This window comes from Prionailurus bengalensis, chromosome B1 (genome assembly GCF_016509475.1).
Source record: "Prionailurus bengalensis isolate Pbe53 chromosome B1, Fcat_Pben_1.1_paternal_pri, whole genome shotgun sequence".
Taxonomy (NCBI): Eukaryota; Metazoa; Chordata; class Mammalia; order Carnivora; family Felidae; genus Prionailurus; species Prionailurus bengalensis.
The window spans coordinates 204,148,540-204,169,958 of record NC_057344.1 but is presented as its reverse complement, the minus strand read 5'-3'; the positions used below and the strand labels follow the sequence as shown (position 1 = coordinate 204,169,958).

At 59.8% G+C, this 21,419-nt stretch overlaps 1 protein-coding gene across 3 annotated transcripts in view; it reads left to right on the top strand.

The window, feature by feature from the left end:
• The window catches only part of RGS12 (regulator of G protein signaling 12), a 118,807-nt gene that overhangs the window by 43,986 nt on the left and 53,402 nt on the right, over positions 1-21,419 (top strand). For 2 of the 3 annotated variants that reach the window (XM_043573102.1, XM_043573103.1), the window contains exon 4: positions 18,649-18,670. In XM_043573102.1, coding sequence (XP_043429037.1) covers positions 18,649-18,670 — 22 coding nt within the window. Of the gene's footprint in view, positions 1-7,983; positions 8,205-18,648; positions 18,671-21,419 lie in introns of those variants that run through there. The other variant, XM_043573104.1, reaches the window with a different exon arrangement.

The following is a 21,419-nucleotide window of genomic DNA, read 5'->3' as shown; positions in this document are numbered from 1 at the left end:
CAGAAATCAGCAGACTAAACGGGCAGAGGAATACACGAAGAGGGGTTACTTCCCAGCTCAATTTATGAGGCCCCTGAACCTTGACCCCCACACCTGATGCGGACTGAGAGAAGAGAGGAGAGGAGAGGGGAGGAGGGGGAGGAGGGGGAGGAGGGGGAGGGGAGGAGAGGGGAGGAGGGGGAGGGGAGGAGAAGGGAGGGGGGAAGGGAGGAGGGGGAGGGGAGGAGAAGGGAGGGGGGAAGGGAGGAGGGGGAGGGGAGGGGAGGAGGGGAAGAGGGAGAGGGGAGGAGGGGGAGGGGAGGAGAGGGGAGGAGGGGGAGGGGAGGAGGAGGAGGGGAGGAGAAGGGAGGAGGGGAAGAGGGGAGGGGAGGAGGGGGAAGGGAGGAGGGGAAGAGGGAGAGGGGAGGAGGGGGAGGGGAGGAGAGGGGAGGAGGGGGAGGGGAGGAGAAGGGTGGAGGGGAAGAGGGAGAGGGGAGGAGGGAGAGGGGAGGAGGGGAAGAGGGAGAGGGGAGGAGGGAGAGGGGAGGAGGGGAAGAGGGAGAGGGGAGGAGGGAGAGGGGAGGAGGGGAAGAGGGAGAGGGGAGGAGGGAGAGGGGAGGAGGGGAAGAGGGAGAGGGGAGGAGGGAGGGGGAGGAGGGGGAGGGGAGGAGAGGAGAGGGGCCGGCTGCCCACAGGTGAGCACAGGTGCAAGCACTTAACATCCCGACGCAAGTGCAGGTTCATGTTTATTCCAAGGACAGGATATTTTTTCAACGCTTGAAAATCAATATAATTTACCACAGTAACAGAGTAAAGTAGAAAAATGATATATCCTCTCAACAGAAGCAGGGAAAGCATTTGGTAAAAGTCGGCATCCGTTCATGGGAAAAACAAAAACAAAGCAAAACAAAACTTAACAAAATAGGAATTACAGGGAACTTCCTTAATCTGATGAGGTGATAAAAAGTCCCCATAGCGGGCAGCTTACTTAAGCTTTCCCCTTGAGATCAAAGCAAGAGAAAGACGGATGCTGCTACCATTTCTGTTCAAATGTTTCTTGCCAGTCTGAGTTTACTAAGAGAGTAGAAACAATCGATATTTAACAACCACAAAGGAAGGACGAAAATGTTGTCCTCAGGGGCGGCTGGGTGGCTCGGTCAGCCAAGTGTCCGCCTCTCGATTTTGGCTCAGGTCATGATCTCATGATTTCGTGGGTTCGAGCCCCACATCGGGCTCTGCTGACGGTGTGGCGCCTGCCTGGGGCTCTCTCTCTCCCCCTCTCTCTCTGCCCCCAGCCCCCGCTCATGCTGTCTCTGTTTCTCTCAAAATAAATAAACTTAAAGAAGTTTTTTTAGAGAAAATGTTGTTCTCACATGATATGGTATCATAGGAAATCTAAAAGAATCTAGAGGTTAATTATTAAAATTAATGAATACTCAGCAAGTTGCTGGGTATAGTCAGTATACAATAATCAGTTGTGGGTATGGTTAGAAAATAGCATAGAGATTCAGTGCAATTTTTCAAGTTTATTTACTTATTTTGGAGAGAGACGGAGCTGGCGTGAGTGGGGGAGGGGCGGAGAGAGGGCGAGAGAGAGAGAACCCCGAGCAGGGTCTGTGCCGTCAGCACAGAGCCTGACGAGGGGCTCAAACCCACGAAACTGAGATCAGGACCGGAGCCAGAACAGAGTCGGACGCTCACCCGACTGAGCCCCCAGGCGCCCCATAGCAGCCCGGATATTCTGGAAGGACAGTAGGTAGGAGGAGGTCCGCCATTCGCCATCGAAATGTGTTCTAGTGGAAGCAACTCCAAACAGGGTCCGTGTTGGCCCTCCTCCGTGGGAGGAGGGCGTGCACAGAGGTAGACCCCGTGCCCGTGCACATGGGCTGTGTGCAGAGCAGGGCCGAGTGTGGTCTTTTCAGTGGTGCTGGAATAAGAGATCCACGTGGGAGAAAGAAAGAAAGAAAGAAAGAAAGAAAGAAAGAAAGAAAGAAAGAGGAAGGAAGGAAGGAAGGAAAGAAGGAAGGAAGGAAGGAAGGAAAAAAAGAAAGAAAGAAAGAAAGAAAGAAAGAAAAGAAAGAAAGAAAGAAGGTCCTCGTGCCCTACCAACACAGCTCAATCCAGCTGTAACGCGGAGGGCAGCACAAGAGCATTACCTGAGGGCGGTGCGGGCTCACGGCCTCATGGTGTTGGGGCATGAGCCATAGAGGCCAAGGCTGATGCTGAGACCCGGAGAATGTCGGGGCCCTTCATGCGTGCAGATACACCACTGCTAGATTAGGGGGGAGGGGGGTGGGGGGAGGCCCCACCAGAAGAGTGGGCAGGAGATTCAGGCGGGTGTTTTACCAGACGACGGCCTGATGGCACGTCACACGGGAGAAGGTGTCCAGCCCTGTTCATCATCAGGGAGGTGCAGTTACGGCCGTGGTGAGGTCAACACCCCGGGAGGGCTGCAGTGAGGACTGACGTGTCAGCAGGAACCGGGCCGGGGCTGTGCAGGTGAGCCCTCGAGAGGAGGCTGGACAGGAGCTGGGGCGCGTGGAGGCAGGGGCGGGGGGGCCTGTCCTCCGAGCGGGGAGAGGAGCTACTGACAGATGGCCGGAAGGGGGCAAGGTCCTGGTGGGGGGCGGCGGGCGGTCAGGGCATGAGTCAGGCTATAGGAGTGTCAGAGGGGAGTCTTGTATGTTTTTGAAAAGGTGCCCATTTTAGTCTTGACCATGGCGGACGGTCACCGAGGAGGCAGTGGCCTGAGAGGCGGGTCAGGGAGAAAACAGCCAGCACTGTTGGCCCAGTGTGGACAGCGGGGACGTCTCCGCCCTCTAGGTGTTTAGGCAGGTGTTTAGGTTTTTAGGATGTGGACCGACGGTGTTGGCGTTTGTGAGACAGTCCCAAGATGCAGAGGCCCTGAGCTGAGCACGCGCAGCTTTAAAAGGGGAGCTGTGCCCCGAGACCGGTGTGGGAGCCCAGAGTCAGCTTCTGGGGGGTCCTTCGTCCAGCGTCACCATTGTAGGCTGTTGGCCACGGGGAACAAGAAACAATTTGCTGTCTGTGCGTGGGGCCGGGCTGATCCACCACGGTCCTGCTCGCAGAGAGGGTCGAGCGGTGAGGGGTTGTGGGTGTGCTGGGTCTGCAGGAGCTCCTTCTGCGGCTGGGCGGGGGCTTCTCTCCTTAGCTGTTGGACCGGTGACCCAGGAAGTCTTATATGGCACAGAACGTGCAAGGCTGCGTGTGTGACAGGGGGTGAGTGTGTGGGGTCCGCAGAGCGTGTGGGGAAGGTGCTCGTCCAGCACGGCGGTGACAGTTGTCGTGGTGGGGATTGGACATGGCCCGCGAGCCCCCAGGGCACAGGTCAGTGGAGAAAGGTGGCTCTGGGACCGTCGGTTCCTGTGATTTGGTGCAGGCATGGCAGGAAGGCCCCTGGACTGAGCTGCTTGGCCAGGGCCCAGGGAGGGGCTCGAGGGTCAGTAGGGTGAAGAAGAAGCACTTGGGGGCACCCGGTGTGGGGCATGTGGTACTGGGACATCCTGGAAGGAGGCATGGTGGCCGCGGCACATTGGTGGCAAGGTGATGGCGGTGGGGGAGCTGGAATAGGTTTGTGGGCCAGAAATGGGCCCCTCTCAGGAGGGAATGTTCACAGTCCCTCACCGTGTGGGGCCCGCACACGAAGGTCTCGAGACACGCACAGCTGCCTGGGGACAGAAGGGAGGGAGGGCGGGCCAGCCTGAGACTTGGGTGTTATTCTAAGTGTGGCGGAAGCTTCTGGCGAAACTCGCAACAGGCAGCTGAGGGAGAGAGGGGCGTGGCGTGTGGCAGGGCAGGAGAGACAGGGCCCAGCCTTGCTCCAGCTGCCAGGAGCTCCGGGGGCTTCAGGAGGGAGGCCCTAAGTGTCTGAGTGACAGGAGAACACGGGGGTGGGACCCTGCAGGAGCCCTGGGAGCTGGGGAACAGGAGAGGGGAGGGATCTGGGCCGGAGTCGGCACCCCGTGGCCCTCAGGCCATAGGCTTGTCCTGTGAGTAAAGCTTTATTGGGGACAGTGGCAGAGTTGGGTGGTGCAGACAGTGACCCACAGACTGGATGTTTATTCTCGAGCAAGCTGGCTGCACCCTAGTGACAGCCACGGTGCCCAAGCTCGCTGTGGCCCCAGGAGGGGAGGGGACCTGGCTGCTCTCTAGACTGTGGGGTCCTTCAGTTCATGGCCTTTCTAGACGGGCCCCCTGCTGAGAGCCAGGCCCACCTGCCCTGCTGCCCCTGGGGCCTCTCCGGCTGGAGCCAGAGCCCCACGGGGAGCTCCCCGCCGCTCCTTCTGGCTCTCACAACACCCCGGCCCCTCTGCACTCCCCCCGGGAGCACTGTGCTGGGGGGAAGGCGGCTGGCTGGCAGAGGGCCCAGCTGTGGTTAGCAGGGACTGGCAGTTCAGGGCCTGGACAGCAGGGGGCGCCGAGGCCATGCATTTTCCTCCCAGCTGGTCCAGACTTCTCCGTGGGGGGTGGGGGATGGGGGGTGGGGGGTGGGAGCGGCCCTGCATCTGAGGCTGGGCTGCTGTCTGTGCTCATCTCCCTCTGCCACGCTTGAACCTGTAGAGGAGTGCGTGTGTTCCCTCTGGGTCCAGCTGTGCCCGGGGTGGGTGGAAGACCAGGGAAGGCATGACGGGTCCAGGGCATTTAGGAGACGATGCCCCTTGCCCTCCCGAGACTGGCTTGGGGCTGCGGCAGGAACCAGGGAGAGGCACCTGGGGAGGCGGCGGCCACTGCAAGGGGATCCAGGATACGGGAGGAGCTCTTTGGTGGGCCCCTTCACCAGAACTTTCTAGGTGGCCGGGTCTAGAGAACGAGGCTCCTCTCTGCCTGGCTTGCCGGTGTTCCCCCCGGGATGCCCGCTGCTTCCCCCCCCCCCCCGCCACCATCTGTGTGCTCTGGCCAGACCCTCCCCGGACATGCTCCCTGAGCTGCCCCGACCCAGCCCCCCACGGGACCTCTGCTGCCGTCCCCGAGAGCTTGCACTGCGTTCTCAGCTCAGGACAGACCCCTGGGCAGGCTCGGGGCAGAGGGCACAAAGGCCCTCTGGGCTCCCTCCAGCCCGGTGACGCGCCTGTAGCTGCTTGCTACCTGCTTCCTGTTGTCTGGCTTCCTGGGCCAGAGCACCCTCCCCCACGGCCCCCAGCTCTCCCGCTGGGGTGGACCGGTGCCGGCAGCTCACGTGGCCGGGCAGGCCTGGGGTTGGGGGCCAAGGACGGCTCCGACCTCAGCTGGCCCTCTCCCCACTGCCTCTGGGCAGCTCCCTGTCCTGCCGAGCCCAAGCCCGTGCAGTGCCAGGCCACACCGCCACTGCCACCCAGCGTTTCCCGTCGTGCCCAGACCCACACTTGGTCTTATTAGGGGCTAGTCCCCAGTTGGCCGTGAGTCAGCACGCTCGTCAGAATAGGGAGGATGCGATGGCGGGCGTGTTTGGCGCACTGCGGGAGCCCTTGGACACTTTGACAGCCAGGGAACCCCTCCTTTCCCCCGGAGGTGAGCCGGGCTCTGGGGGCCGGGGGCACCGTGTGGCACGGGCGGGGGTTGTCCCCAGACTCTTGCCCCCGTCCCCTCCCTCTCCCTGCCCTGCGGACGGCAGGGAAGGGCAGGCTGACAGCAAACGGGGAGACACAGAGGGCCCCAAAGGGACACAAGAGAGCGCGTGCCGTGTGGAGCCAGATGGCGGCGGGCGGCTGTGTGGGCCACCCGCGACGGCCACATGCGCGAGGTGGGGGTCAGCTTCCTCTGGTGGGGTATGGGCGCTTCCGTCTTAGGCGGTTAGAGTGAGAACAGGTCCGGCACCCGAGCGGCGGCGTGCACGACTCGGCGCCCGGGTGCTGGGTTTCGGGATCTGCTGCGTGCCCTGGGGTGTGGCCTACCAGTCCCGCAGTCCGGCTCTGGTCTCCGGTGGTCACTGGTGGTCACTGGTGGTCGTCCCGGGTCTGGCAGGCCTTCCGGGCCAGGGTGCTCCTGGCCTGCACTCTGGCCTGGAGGCCACTGTCCTCTCCCCAAACATACAAGTAGTTTAGACCCCTGGGAGATCAGTGAGGACAATAACCTGGTCACAGAGTCACCGGCTGGCCTGTCCACCTATGAAAACCTTCCAGTGTGTTTTCTCTGAAAGTGTGTGTGCCTGGGTGCGTGTGTGCACATGTACGGGTGCACGTGTATGGGTGTGTGTGCATGTGTGTGCACACATGTATAGGTGTGTGCACACGTATGGGTGCGTGTGTGTGCGTGCACATGTACGAGTGTGCGTGCGTGTGCACGTGTATGGGTGCACGTGTATGGGTGCGTGTGTGCATGCGTCTGTGTGTGCACACGTATGGGGTGTGAGTGTGCGTGTTGGAGGGTGACATCAGGGCGTGCGTGTCCAGCTTGGGGGGGTGGCGTGTGGCCTGTACCCACTGGGCCGGGCCAGATCCTGTCTCAGCCTTGCCAGCCTGCGGTTTGTACCACACGGTGCTCTGGGTGCGGCTTCTTCTCTCTTCCCGGCCGCCAGGGGAAGGAGGTGGGCTTGCTGGCCTTGTCTGCCAGACTTGATTTATGCCCAGGAAAGGCGACTCATCCGTGTGCCCGCGGGGCCTGTTTGCAGGCCGTGGCCCCCGCTTTCCCTCACACTGGCTGGCTGGCCTGCTTGGGAAAGACGATGAGTCCTGCTCCTGTGGCCCGGAGAACAGGTGGAGTGAGCAGGCCGTGGCACTTGGACATGAGCCCCCTCCAGGCTTGGCGGGGCAACCGCGGGAGCCCAGGAAACCCTGGGTGGCGGGGTTGGAGGGAGCTCTCTCGGCCGAGGCTCATCCCCCGCCCCGCCCCATGGAGCAGGGGGGAGGTAGGGCAGCCCGGGGCGCCCCTGCCCACCTCCTGGGGGCCCGGGCTGAAGGCTGCTGCTCCCATCCCCCCCTCTCACTGGGACCCCCTTCCCCGTAGTCCTGGGTGGTGCTGTCTCCCTCGCGGGCCCCGGCGGCTCCTGTGAGCCGGGCCAGGTGCTTCCTGCACTCGGTGGTGGTGTGGACGGCCTTGGAGGCTTCTGTCCCTTCCTAGCCCTGTGCTGTCGGTTCATACTTTTATTGTGTGTGGATCTCTAGAGAAAAGCAGTCTGAAGAAGCTTGGGCTGATGCCCATGGTCTGTAAGATTTTCACCTTTCGGGCAGGCTTTGTACAGTCGTGCATGAAACACAGAGTCACGTGCTCCGTGTTATGGATTCTCTGTACTGAACGCTCACGCAGGGAATGCTCCCGTCTCTCCCACGGAAAAGCAAAAGTAAGGACGGGCTCCGCATGGTCAGTGTGGCCGGCTGATGGCCTGACCCCAAACCTGAGGGCCAGCATCCCAGCCTCTCGGCCCTTTGGGCATCGTGTTTGCTTCCTGAGGTCGGCTCCGATCTGACAGTCCAGGGTGAGCTGAGTGCTGGAGCCCGTGCACGTGAGACCCTACCTCCAGGGCTGTAGAGTTTGGGCAGTGAAGAAGCACTTTGTGGTGAGCACTTTACCGTGGAGTCTCCAGAACGTTGACGGGTAATTTTGCAGTGGTACCTGGGTTCTAGAACCCGTTCCTTATTTCTTTTCTGCCCCCTGTGCGTACGAGGACCTGCCGCGGTTCCCTCGCTTTGAGGTTGTGTCAGGCGTCTGAAGGCAGACGAGGCAGACACGGCACAGCGATAGATGCCTGAGACGGGTTTTAGGCACGCGGCCGATTCCTCAGGTTGGCACCACACAGACTCGTGCATATGGAGGCTTATAATAGACCCGTCAGCAACTGTAATTAAGGCTGTGAACTGCGCCACGCTGCTAAAAAAACAAATTCTCTGCAGCTGTTGGACTGACTGAGAATTACCCCTATCAGCTCAAGTTTGATTCTTCTGATTTGGTAGAGGAAATACTTTAAAAGTGATCTCACAGCGTGACTTATGTAAACGGCCTTTTTTTTTTTTTTTTTTTTTTTTTTTTTAATCTGAGACAATTGAGATGGAGTCTGGATCCCTGGCAAACCACAGCTTCCTGCGGTGTCCTGTTGCCATGGGTTACAAAGAGAGCCAAGTGGAACTTCATCTGAAATGTCTTTAAACTTCCCTGGCATGCACAGGCATGCTGGTGTGTCAAATGGTATAGTTTAGATCTGCGTGCCTGGTGTGGGGCAGAAATCTTCTCGTCTGAAGATGAATTTGGGCAAAGCGTTGTCAAAGGAAACACACATTTTAAACGATCCGCAGGTAAGTTTCTTGTCATTTGGCAGAATTTTTCTAAGACAACTTGGCATCTCAGTTATTGCTTTGTTTCCAGACTGCTCAGCAAATGGTCGGTTTTCAGTGTAAACTTGGAAAGCTCTTCTTGTGCCTCCATCGTGGAGCTAAGTGTGAGTCCTGTGGCGGCGAATGCCCGGCCCTGGGACCACAGGACACCCGGAGCGAGGCTGGGCGGTGGGTCGGTCGCGGGGGGTCCAGCTCAGCCCCCGGGGCAGCCCGGCTGCTCGCGCTGCAAGTCAGCCCCACAGAGAGCACCAGTGGTCTTGTCCTTCCCGCGGTAATTCTAACAGCTTTTAAAGAGGAGCGAGGGAGCTAATTTGGGGGAAGTATTAAGTTTCAACCGGATTATCCAAATCTGTCGTCTTCTTTAAATTACTGTTTTGTATCTGATATTTTAAAATGTAACGAACTGATTTTGCTTCATACATGTACGTAGGGAACCACTGGTAATCCTATTGATTGATTATTATCTGAGCTTATAAAGTTGAACTTACTAGAAAACTCTTTCAAGAAAGGTTGGGGGAGCCAGGCAAGAGGAAGGTTTGAGATTTAAAAAAAGAATAATTTTATTTTCCTCTTGTGGCTGTGCTGTGTTGATGTAAATGTCACTAATTGCAGGGTACCGGTTTTAAATTCGTTCTTTTCTGAGGGCTGTTTCATTTTGCAGTTTTCGTGATATCGAAGTAGAACCTCAGGGCGGCGGCTGCAGGCGAGCCGGTTCAGAGGTGACCGGTTTGGGGGTGAAATGGAGGGAAAGGGGGCTTCATCCTCCCTTTTAAATGGAAGATAGAAATAGGTCAGCTGGGTCGGTCAAGGAGGAACCTTATGCAGTCAGTGCACGTTTTCATCTATTTTAAAAAACACGCAGCGTGCGGTCTGAAAAGTCCAGGCACTACTAAAGCTCACCGGAGAGGGTGGGGGGGGGGGGTGGCTTTGATGTTTACGGGCGTGCCTGCCGCGTGGCCGCCCCCAGCAGTCGTGGTGCAGAAACGCCGATGTGTGCCTAGGACCCTGTGCCTCGTCCTTGATGGAAAAGCGCATTCGGGGTATACCGTGTCCTTAATGGACTGATTAAGCAGTTAGTTACTTGCACATGCCCGTGCACCACCCTCTCATCTCAGTGATCTATAAAGGCAAGTTTTAGGAAATGGTGGTTTTTATGCCGGGTGAGAAAAAAGGTCTCTAAAAAGCTGCCTTTGTACTTGCCTGTATAAATGATTTGGATCCCTTCTGAAATTTTTGCAAGTGCTCAAACTGGCAAATAAGTTGTTCGCGTGAGTGTGTTAAAATCTGGGCGTGCGGGTTGTATTTTAAGCAACAGAAAATGCGCAGCTCTCTCCTCCCCGGGGCCGAGGGTGGTATCAGAAGGTGGTGGGCGAGTGGTGGGGGCACCGCAGCTCTTTCTGGCTCAGAGTGGGCCCGTGGGGAAGAGGGCAGAAAGAGGGCCACTGCGAGGGGGCGATCCTGCAGCCACGCGGTGTGAAGGGGGTAAACTCGGGGGCACCGTGTGGGCAGGCTGGCCCCACACCTCACCAGCTCTGCTGTCTTAGCGCCTCTAATGGCTGGTCTGTAAGCGGGGTGCCCGGGGAGGCCAGCCTCCATCCACAGCGCACGTGGGCTCCGTGAACGCGGCGTGCCTCTCGCGAGCGCCTTTTATCCGGAGGCGGAGAGCTATTTCCCACGGCCGTTGGAGCACAAAGGAGAGCCGGTGGGCGCTGACCCTGAAAAAGCGTGAGGCTCCCACCGGCCGGATGAGCAGATCACAGTTTTCCCGTCGTTTATGAAGCGAAGTTCAGCATAAGTAGACTTTGCACGTGTGGGTATGCGCCTCTGTCAGAACAAAGCGAGCCATCAGCCCCGACCACGTCGGGGTGGGCGTGAGCGGTGGGTGCTGCTGGTGAGGTGCGGTGGGGGGAGACACGGAGACCCACAGCCTAGAAGGAACGCAAACTGTCACAAGAAGAAAGCTTCGACAAGCTTCCCGCGTGGACCCGTCACCCCACCGCCGCTGTGGCCCTTCTCGGGGCCCGGCCGCCCGGGAGGAGTGACGGGATCCGTGCCCGGCCCCGCCAGGCTTCCAAGCCGATGGGCAGGGCCGCGCGGGAGGTTAGTCACCCTTGCGGCTCGTCCTCCCCTGCCCGCTCATAAAGTACAGATGGCACTGGGCTGCGCTTGGCCGAGGTCTGTGGTTCCGTGGCCTGGAAGCATGTCTCGTGTCACAGATGTGTTGTGAGGTCTGTCTGCCCAGGCAGCTGCCTTCAGGCTGCTAGAGTATGAGAGAAAGAACCTTCCAGAGACCAAGGGGCTTCCACCTCTCTGTGCACTGAGCCCCGTGCAGGATTGAAAACAGGAAGGGCTGCTCTGGGAAGACAGAGTCCCGTGTTCTGTTGAAGGCGCTCGGGGCGGCGGTGGGGGCGGCCACGCTCAGGGCTCCACTTGGCCGTGACAGCGCCCGGTGGCAGGTGTGTGGAGGGCGAGCCAGCCCCGCAGAAAGGCCTGGGCAGGCTGGAGGAAGACAGACCCCGGCGGTGAGGAGGGCCGCCCCGGGTTTGCTCCTGGGGAGGTGCAGGCAGGGGGAGGAAGGGAGAGCGGGCCACACAGGCAGGGCCGGCCGCAGCTCTGGCAGCCGGGTCTTCCTTCCCCCTGTCGCGGACCAGGACTCGGTCCCGGTCCCCTCGCGGGCCCGCCGGGTGGGCAGCGGAGGCGGCGAGGGGCGACCCGAGAGCAGGGGCGGGGTCCCCTCGGCCCGGGCCGGCGCACGTGGGGGGCTGAGCGGGCCCCGGAGGCGGTGTCGGGGTGCGGCCACGGGCCCGGCTGCCAGGGCGGCCGTGGGACAGGAGCGAGTGCGCGGGCCTGCCCTTCTGTGGGCCGACGCCCGGCTGGCTCGGGTGGGCCGCACGCGATTGTTTTGCCTTTGCCTGGGTTTCTCCTTCTTTAGCTCAGGCGAGCGGGCTGGCGCTCAGTGCCTGTCTCCGCTCTTGGCCTGTGCCACTCGCGGGGGAACGCGGGCTGCATCCTCTGTGCGGGGCCGGCCCTGCTGGGCTGTCTGTTCCTCGGCGCGCGTGTGCCTCGCCCCAGACCTCCTTGGACCCTGACGGCGGGGGGGGGGGGGGGGGGGGCGGCCGCAGCTGCGTGGGGGCGGTCTGCGTGTATCCCACTCAGTGGCTGCACAGTCCTCTCTCACTTTCCGAGGCTCTGATTCTGGCCATCTGTGTGAGAAGACCTCCCGGTGCGTGTGAGGGAGACTCGAGCTTCTGTCTGCACGTCCTCCCCTCCCTTCTGTGAAGACGTCGGTCGCCTTGAACTGGCAGCCGGGTGACCTGCTGACCGTGTGCCCTGGTCCTGGGGTGCAGCCGGCACGCGGGCTCCTTTCTCCCTGATCCCCAGAGGGGCGCCTGGCACCCTCCATCCCAGAACCACCCGTCGGTCGTGCTGCTCATCCTGACCAGCTTTCCCGGGGGCCCCGGTTTCCCCAGGACCCCGCCCCCTGGCTTCTCTCCCCAGGTGCCTCCGAGCGACAGCCCTCCAGCCCGTCGCGGCAGCAGGGACCCCGCTGCTCCCAGCTCCCTCTGGATGTGCAGGAGGCGGGTAGGGAGTAGTGTTCCAGTCGGGCTTCTCCCTCGGTGTCCCCTGCCCTTCGCTCTGGCCATCCCTCAAGCCCCGTGTCGCCAAAGCCCGAGGACTCAGCTCTCCAAGTGTGTCCCTGCGTCCTTACTTCCTCGCCCCCACCTCGCTCTCTTGCCTGCAGCCCTGGGGGTGCACACTCTGCCCTGCGTCAGCCTGTCTCCAGCCCGAGGGGACACCGCGCGTGCCCTTCTTCTCCATACCACGCGCTCCCATAGCACTTGGCTTGCCCAGGCGGCGGGGACGTGACGTCAACTTGCCGAGGCAGCGGGGAAGTGATGTCTTGGGTTCACCTCCAGCCCCCAGCATAAGCACCTGGGGGCGGGGCTGCCCGTTCTGGGTGTGCGGCCGTGTCACACACACCCGCGTGTGCAGGAGGCGTTCAGTGAGTGCAGGCGACCTCAGCGGGATCCCCCCCCACCCAGGCCCTGCCTGACCCTGAGGGTGGGGCTGCCGGGGCCGATGGAGCCAGCCCGGGAGGATGGAAGGACGCGCGGACGGCTGCAGCTTGAGGCTCCGCTCCGCTCCGTTGGGTGGAGGTCTGGGAACCCCCTGAGGCATCTCGGCCTTGATGAGAAAGCGCTTCCCTGGGGTTGGGCCTCGACTTCGCCCGAGAGTGGGGCTTGGATTCCGGTCTCCAGCGTGTACCTGCGTGTCCCGGTCCCGCAGAAGGAGCTCCTCGGGGACGGTGTCTGTCTGAGAGCCAGACTGAGCGCTGCCGCCTCCACAGAGCATTCCAGAGAGGCGAGTTTCCCTCCGCTTCGCTGGCCGTGCCGTCCTGTCGGGCTGCTGAGTCGTGGCCGTCATCCCAGACCCTCTGCCGCCTCCCACCCTGTCTCCCTTAAGCCGGGCCAGCCGGCCACGAGGGGGGATTTGCAGTCTTCAGTCAGCAGTAAGGTCGGAGGGTTTCTGTGCGAGGTCGGATGTGCACTCCGAATCAATCCCCTAGCCTGAGCGCGGAGCCTGCGTGCCGCTCGCTCGTCAGGGTTTTGCTCGTCAGGCTTCACCAAGCGCTTGACAGGAATATTCGCTCTTGAGTCCTGGGGAGGATGCTGTCATTGTGGGTTTGGCCTCATTCGGTCTCTTGTGATTTTATTGGAGGCCGAAGAAGTCTTTGGGACGCACACACCTGTGCATACGTGCCCACGCGCAAACACACTTGCATATCACGACCCGCACACGGGATGTGCGTGCACACGCGCGGCTCTGAGGCACACTTTAGAGAGAGAGGCCCAGGTTCGGCTCCGAGCCGACTGAAGGTCCCCCACTGCTGTAGCGCCTCTCCCCGTCGGGCTGCACAAACTGTGGTGTGCCGGGCCGTGACGGCTGTGCCCTCGCCCTCGCCCATGACTGTGTCCGCTGTCCTGTTTGTCACCCGAGTGCCTGTGCCGTGTGTCATCCCTGTCTCCTAGGTCACAGAACTTCTTTACCGTGAACGTGATAGTTTGAACCTTAGAAATTGTGCCTCCCCCCCTGCCTTTATGTGAGCCTTCTGCCCAGGTGTCTCTTGGTGGAACCTGCTGAAAAGCCGTAGTGTGTGTGTGGGGGGGGTGTGCTTGTGTGCTCACGTGTGTGAGCACGGAGAGGGCGGGGTTGGGATGGAACACCGTGGAATCCTCGCGAGGGGATGCGCTCCGAGCCTGGCCCTCTCGCCAGGCCGCTGCGAGGTCTGTGGGAGGCCACTCAGGCGTCTCGCCACCGAGGGACCTGGGGGCTGGCCTGCAGGGGCCGACGTGGAGGCTGTGCGGGCCCACTCAGGGGCCTGGCGAGGAGGGCCTCCCCGACAAGGTGCAGGTGGGCTGGCCAGGGGAGGGGACAGCAGGGGCTGGGGGCTTCCCACAGCGGCTCAGAGTCAGGGAGACACGGCAGGACCCGCGCGCGCACACGTGCAACTCTGAGGCCGGGCTCGCGCACAGCGTAGATCCGGGAAGCGCTTGGGTTTCACATTTTCCTGTCCATCTTACGTCGTCATCGTCATCCACACCCGTGGCTGGTGGCCACTGACCTGACCTGATAACGCCGAGGGTCGTGGCTGGGTGTGAAGACGTCTGGGCCCGCGGAGCTGAGTCAGGGCATGAGCCCGACAGGCCCCACACGCACCTGCTCTCCTCTGCACTCGGCCCGGCGAGGGGTCACTTAAAACGGAAACGATCAAGTTTTTAAAAAGTCACATAAACATATATTAGATGCAAGTAGAATTGTTAAATTCCTCGGGGTTTTCATCATTTGGGTTATTTACATTCTCTCTGTATTCAGAACATTTGGTGCCTTTGGGCAACTTGCAGCCCCGGTCTCTTCTTTAGGACTCAGATACGACCAGGTGTCTAACACTTTTTGTGTCTAAGACGGGAAATTTTGTCATTGGCTCAACATGAAAAACGGATGTTATTGTGTGTTACTATATATCAAAGTGATTTGGAAATGATACAGTTTAATGCTTGCAGGCTCAACCTCGGTAAAGGCTAGACTCATCATCCAGTATGCTTCGTGTAAATGGTCTAAAACTGTCACACCATTAATTCCAAATGAAATATCCATGGAATGTGTGTGGTCCAGACAGATTCCCTGCTGGGAATAAACGTGATTTCTACTGAACTATCGGGCTTACGAGACTGACCCGAGGAGTGGAGATTGTTTGAACTTAAACCACGTATCTCAAATACTTCGTAAGTTTCTCTAAAACAGACTGAATTCCAGTCTTGCAGGAATGTGCTGGAACTCTTTAGAGCTATACGATTACGGCACATGTTTAATTGGAAGCTCGGAAAAGTGCTGACTTACCGGGACCTTTCTTCCCTGGAAGCTTGGTTTTACGATTCTGCTTCTTTTGTAAGGATCACATGTAGGTATGGGAATTTGGGAAGAACCCAAAAATGCGGGCAAATGAAATCAACCTATTAACACAAACTGTACAGAACAAACATTAGGAATGTTAAGTCGTAATTCATAAAAATGTTTACGGTGGCCCGGGGTCTCCGTACGCCGAGAAATCGGGAAAGCCTGACTTTCAGTCACACTGAGCAGCTGGCTTCCCCTTTGCGGGAGCTGCTCTCTGGGAATGTTCTGTGGGAGTTTCTGAAGCTTTGCCATTTGGGACTGCTCCCCCCCTCCAGCGGCCAGGATGTGCTAAAAAAAAAAAAAAACGCACACCAGGCTTTAAAAGGGTAGCAGGGGTCAGAATCGGACGTGTCATGGTCCGGAGGCAAATAGAAATGATTTGGGGGTTCCCCATCTTCCCCACTGCCCCATTGTTGGCAGGTTGTCTGCCTAGGCCTCCCCACCCCCTCCCACAATGCGGAGCGCTGAGTGCTGTGCCCTGTGCTCCCCACAGGGCACCTCCCAGACTCCTCCCCGCCGGCACCTGTCGCCGTGGGCAGGCCGCTTCACCTCTTTCGGCTCTCCCTGCTGTTGGAGCGAAGGCCCCTGATCCGTGCTCAGCCTGCTCCCGTGTCCACGTCAGGGGCTGAGCACTTGGGGTGCCGAGCGGGGATTGGCTGACGTAATGGCCCAGCTCTGCCCCTCCCTGGTGGTGTGTGCTTACAAGTAGAATAAATTTGGACAGTAAACAGAAGAGTTAGGTTAATGGTAACTGTACATTATTTACAAATTAAATGATGTGGTCAGGAAAAGTCATCACCTGTTTCTCTGAAATGTGGGGTGGGCGGGGGACATCTGTGACCTCTGAGCCCTTACAGGCCCCTCCGGGAGAACCCTTAGCACACAGAGCCCACTAGCCCCCGGCTTTCCAGACGCCTAGAACTTTCCTTAGCATTCTAAACTTGGGAAGTACTCTTTGGGCACGGCTCCCCAAACTGGGGAAAGGGAAGGAAACACACATTTGAGGCCGTGGCTCAGAGGTGCTGAGCCCCTCCTGGAGCCTGGTGAACAAGGGCGACGCACGGAGCGCCCGAGCCCCTCTCCCGGAGGACGTGCGTGAGGGGCGCCCGAGGGGGTGGCTCCCAGGCTGGATGGAGGGTGTGCGCCCGCAGGACAGCGCTCCTTTCTGACTTTGCCGGCCCGTGTCCAGGCTGGCACCCCCAGGCACCCCCGTGGCACCCCGTGGGCCCCCCCCCCCGGCCGGTCTGGCCTCTGAGCTGCCACAAGTGTGACCTTTTCCGGGGCTGTCTTCCAATTCCCAGATTTTCTCTTCAGCCCTACCGCTGCTAATCTCTGCACCGAGCATCGCGTTTCAACCAGCGCAGTTTCATTGTGAGCATCTCATCAAGGGTTAGTTGTCACGTCTGCCGCCTCACCTCCTCTTTCTTCCGTCACCACTTTGATTCACGATTTCATCTTTGTTCGGCGTTCTGTGTCAGAGCCTCCCAGCGTCTGAGGATCTGCTAGTTGTTTCGGGGAGCTCTTTCTCCTCATGGGTTCTTCCCTTGGGTTTGGGGGGATTCTTGAGTTGTGAGCTTTTCCTGGGGCAGGCTCACTTTTTGGAACTCCTGTGGGCCTCAGTTGGGCCGCTCTCCTCCCAGGCGGTTTGGGAGCCGGCCATCTTTGCCCAGGAGTCCCGGGGCGTGTGGCCTGCGCCCTGCACTCGATGCCCAGCCCGCCCCTCGGTCCCGCCTAGTGGCTCCTTTGCTGTTCATGGAGCAGCAGTATATTGAAAGCACATTTGTGTCTATACCGTCTTCACAACTTTTCTGTAAAGCTAAAATTATTCTGGAAAAAGAGTATATATTTTTTAAGTGCGTTTATTTATTTTGGGAGCAGGGGAGGGGGCAGAGACAGGGAGAGAGAGAATCCCAAACAGGCTTCACGCCGTGGGTACGACCCTGAGATCGTGACCTGAGCCGAAACCCAGAGTCGGATGCCCAACCGACTGAGCCCCCAGGAGCCCCTAAAACACACTTCTGTGAAAAGCGTGTTGGTTGCGCTTTACCTGGATCCGTGCGCACTGCCCTGGGACGCTCCGTGACACCCCTCTCTTGTCCGACCTTCTTCCGCCTCTTCTGGCCTCGGGGACGTGCCTCGAGTTCATTTTGGGGCTGGGCGTAGAGATTTGTAGTGCATTTGCTCCATCTGCTAACATCGGAACTTACTTTCCGTTGCGAGCACAGCGTGGAGTCAGCCATGGCCCTCATATTTATGAGGTTTACGTTTCAGGATTCGTTTTTCCGGTATTCTTATCGATAGCATTTCCGGCGTTATGTGTGGCCTTGTGGGTTTTCTTCTCATAATCTCAAGGGAATAATTTGACTTTATGACGTGGTTGCTGGTGCTTTACTGTGAGTACGGAAGGACGGCTTTCCGCGGTGTGTCGGCCTGGGAAGGGGGCTTGTGTGAGGAAGGTCACGCCCTTGGGGGGCGAGGGCTGACGGCCCAGGCGGGTTTGCCAGAGTCCGCGCTCACCTGCCCGTCTGGCAAGATGGACGTGTAAAAACCGGACACACAGCGGTGTGTGGTTTTACTATTGGAAACGTACCGATAAAGTGCCAGGATACAGTTCTGGGGCGTTTCTGCCCCAGGACCCGCGATGGTTTGAAACAGCGAGAAGCCCCTATTCCAAAACCATCAGGACGTGGCTTCCCCGGGCTGTCAGAGGACAGGCCCTTTTTCTGGGGCAGAAGGCCATCCACCCCTTAGCTGGGCCCTCGAGCCTTCCAGGTCTGAGACCCACGAGGTGAGGGGCTCAGAATGGGAGGGGGTCCCCCATCTTGCACTCAGGTTGGGGGGTGAGGTCTCGGGGGGCCTGGCGCTGGGGATGGGCTGTCGGCCGCGCCTTTGGCAAGAGCTTCCTCGAGTCCCGCGCTCAGGTCTCGGCTGCCTCTGCAGAGAGGACCCGAGTGCAAGTCTGTCTCCTCGCTGGGCTCCCAGGACTGAGCCAGGGAGGGCGGCGGCCGCTACTGAGAGGAGCGTGTGCGGCCTCCATCCTACCGCGGAACCCGAGCTGCGGGGTTTGGTCCTGCGCGTGGTGGAGGCCGGGGGAGGCCCAGCACCAGTGCCGTGGGGCCTGGCCTGCACCTGCTCTCCAGAGCTGGGCCCCTGCTGTGACCGGGACGTCCCGCAGGGTTGCAGGGTGTCCCCGCGGGCTCCTCAGTCCCGCCCTCGTCGGCTCCTTCCGGCTTCCGGTGCGCGCGCGCCCGGATCCTGTCCTTCCTCAGCTGCTCCTCCCGCCTCCGTCCTTCCCCGCCTGCCTGCCTGCATCTCCCAGGAGCCCTCCTCCGACGGGCCCGTTCTGTTCATCCGACTGCCTGTCCTTCCGGGACCCCCCCCACAGCCTCCTGCTGCCTTCCTACCGGCCTGTTCTGCCCTTGCCCGACTCGTCGGGTCTTTTCCCCGGTGCCTTTGAGCGGCCCCCCTCCTCTCCTCCGCTCTCACCCCCTGCGGGCGCCCTCCTGGCCCCTGCCGTGCCGTCACCCGGGCACCTGTCACCGTCACCGGGAGGGGCCCGGTCCCCGCGGCAGGTGGAGGTGCCAGAGCGGCCTGGCACGGGCCGGTGTGGCTCGCGGACGATGCACACCGACGGGCTCCCAAACCGGGTTTCTCCGGCGTGTTACTAATGATGCCAGACGTGCCGGGATTTGTTGTTTTCGAATGAAAAGGATGATGACTTCCGCAGAGCCCCGTGTCCCCGGCCTGCCCGGCTTGGGCGGGGTTCACCCAGGAAGTGGGAGCGGAGCTCCTGACTCACCGAGGTGTCTGGTCGTCCTCGGACGCCCACACTGGGAGCCGGGAGCCCCTCCGGAGGACCTGGCGGCTTGATCCTCAGACGACAGGCCTGCTGTTGCCCGACTTGGTCATGAGGCTTCATTAACTCATGTCTCTCTCTCTTTTCTTTCAGTCTGCAACTGTATCTGATGGTGGTAAGTCACAATTTCTGATGTATATTTTTATTATTTTTATCGAGTGTTTGTTCACATTGTGAAAGTGTATTTGCCATTGATTCACTCAGAAGAGATGTTTTCCTTGCTTTCCCCCGTCCTCTGGGAGAGGGTTTTGGTCAGGGCTGACTTGGGGGAACTTCCCATGGCTCCCTGGTGACCGAGACACGAGTTCTGGAAGCCGTTTATTGCAGAGACATGTTAGGAACCTGACCTTGAGCGGGTGGAGCCCTTGCGGCCGTCCGGGCGTTGGCTGCAGCACGTCTCATCCCACCTGTGCTGACAAGTTCAAACATGCCGTCTTTTTAACCAGCAAGTGAAGATTTCAAAGCTCTTGCCGAATTTGGGCGATTCTGGAAGTTCGGGTGAGACTGAAGTGCGATATGTTCCCTTCTTAGGAACAGCCTAGTGGGTGAGTTGAGGCCTGCGGGCTGGACAGGAGGTGAGAGCCCTCTTCCCGCCTCCGAACAGCGTGTGGGAGCTCTGTCCCGGGTTCCGTCCAGAAAGGAGGTGGCCGGGCATGTCCCCTCCCACTGGCAGTTGCCCTGCTGTAACCTCACCATTTTTGCTCCGTGGTGGTTCCCTGTCGCTCGTGATACTCATAAAGTCCTTACGCTCACAAGCTGTGTGTGTGTGTGTGTGTGTTTTACACGTGTTAATGAATCTGTTCTTCTGTCTTTGGAGAGTTGAACTGATAGTTTATCAGAAGGTCTCAGCCCTGTGTTCTCACTGTTTGCTGGCCGTAGGTCTGACGCACACGAGCAGCAGGAACCGGACGGCCGTGGGGCCCGAGGTTACCCCGGTTTTGCCCGGGAGAGAGAAACTAAGCGTGGTTTCCTCAACGCTTTCTGTTGTCCCACAACTGCTGGCTTCGGTGGGGTGGGGGGCCCCGGACGGGGCTGCTGGCGCGGAGGGCAGGGGGGGCCGGGAGCCGCCGCCGGTCGTGGGCACACGCGGAGCACATCTTGAATTACAAACGTGCTGATACCTGAGGTGGAGACCGTGGATCCTGAAGGTTGTGTTTGGGGATTTGTTTATTTTAATAAAAGGAATTACGTTCCCTTTTTCACGTACGGTGATAATCATGCCATTTGATCGGTCTTCAGCTGGGAGTGGGAACCATTTCCTTAATGGAAAGAAAGAGGACCGGTAACCGAATCCAGGATAAAAGTGGTTTTTATAAAATTCCCTTTCTGCTGTTCAGTTTATCCTTCCTGGTGGCAGATGCTCATTTCTGCAGGAAACTTACAAACGTGAGAAGTTCAGTTTCACCGCAAACACGAGGCCTGATCAGGCTGGGACACTTTCCCCCCGTGAGCAGTGGGTGTGGGGGCCCTGAAGTCCACTCAGTGTTTACGAAGCCAGGCCTCCCACGTGGGGGGGGGGGGACCCCTGACTTGGGGCCCAGTGTGTCCTTGCTAGGGAAGCGGTGTCCTGGCGGTGGTGGCAGGTGGGGGCCCCCTCTCTGGGCCCTACGGGCCCCAGTGTCTCTGGGGATGGCCCCTGTGCCCCGCGAGGCCCTCTGCGGCAGAGGTGCGTGGGGAAGGGCCCGCTACATCTTGAGCACGCCCTGAATTTCAGGAAGTGCACCGACAGCCTGTGTGAGTTTTATTCAGCTTTTCACGCTTTTGTCCCTTTTCCATCTTCGATTCTCTTCCGAGCGTAAGAAGAAAACGTTCCTCATTGTGCTTGCGGGCTGGTTCTAGGAGCTCCAGCCCCACAGTCTCCACGGGACGGGGGCAGGCACTGGGGAGCCGGTCTGGAAAGCACCCCGTTCACAGGTTAGGACGGTGTCCACGTGGACACCCCGCGTGGCTCTGGTGACGGGTGAGTCACTCACTCGGAAGCACCGGCAGCCGCGGCTGCCTTCCGCCTCCCGCGGTGTCCCCGTGTCTCCCCGTGTCTTACAACCTCTCACCATCTAGCCGTGTGGCTTTATTGGGAGGAAGTTGGACAATGCTGTTGTGCGACTTTTGGCAACTTGAGTGTTACCCACTTTCTCGAAAGGAGAGGGGCTCATTGCCGCCGGCAGCCAGAGACTGCCCTGTGAAGGCAGGGCCGGAGGCCAGCCTCCACGGAGGGCACGCCAGGACCTGGGGTGAGTCCGGGGGCAGATTTGGCCTTGAGGAAAGGAAGAACATTCTAGCATTAAAGAGAGGCTTAAAAATGTAATGCCCCCCCCCTCCCCCTTGGGAAGTTATTCAGACACTTGCTCACAGAGGAGGCCCACGGCCCAGGAGCAGAAGCGCAGACGTGGCGGCCGTGGGCCGGTGGGAATGCGCGGGCCTCCGGTGTAGACGCAAGCCGGGCACGTGGGCCTCCCGTCCTGGGCCACGGAGCCCTGCGGCTTTATTGTCACAGAAGCTCGCTCTCCCGCTTTCTCTCTCTCTCTTTTTCACTCTGTACCAAGCAGCTTTGCCAGGAGTCCCTGCCCACCCGACTCCTACATCCTCAAAAGGTCAGACCGCGTTCTGCCCTCCCTAGATGTGCTTTCGCGGTGGAGAGGCGCGGCGGGTGAGGGAGCCGTGCGAGCGCCCCCACCCCGGGCACACGGCGGGCTCGCTCACTCGCTCGCCGCGTCACCCGCGCGAGCCTCCCACTTCTCCCCTCTCCCGGCGTGCTGGTCCCAGAGTCCCGAGAGCCCTTGGGGGCATGTCCCCTGCCGCCTTCTCGTCCCTGCCCTGCATCCCGGCCCCAGGCGGCTGCGGCCGCACCCCCTTCGCCTAAACTG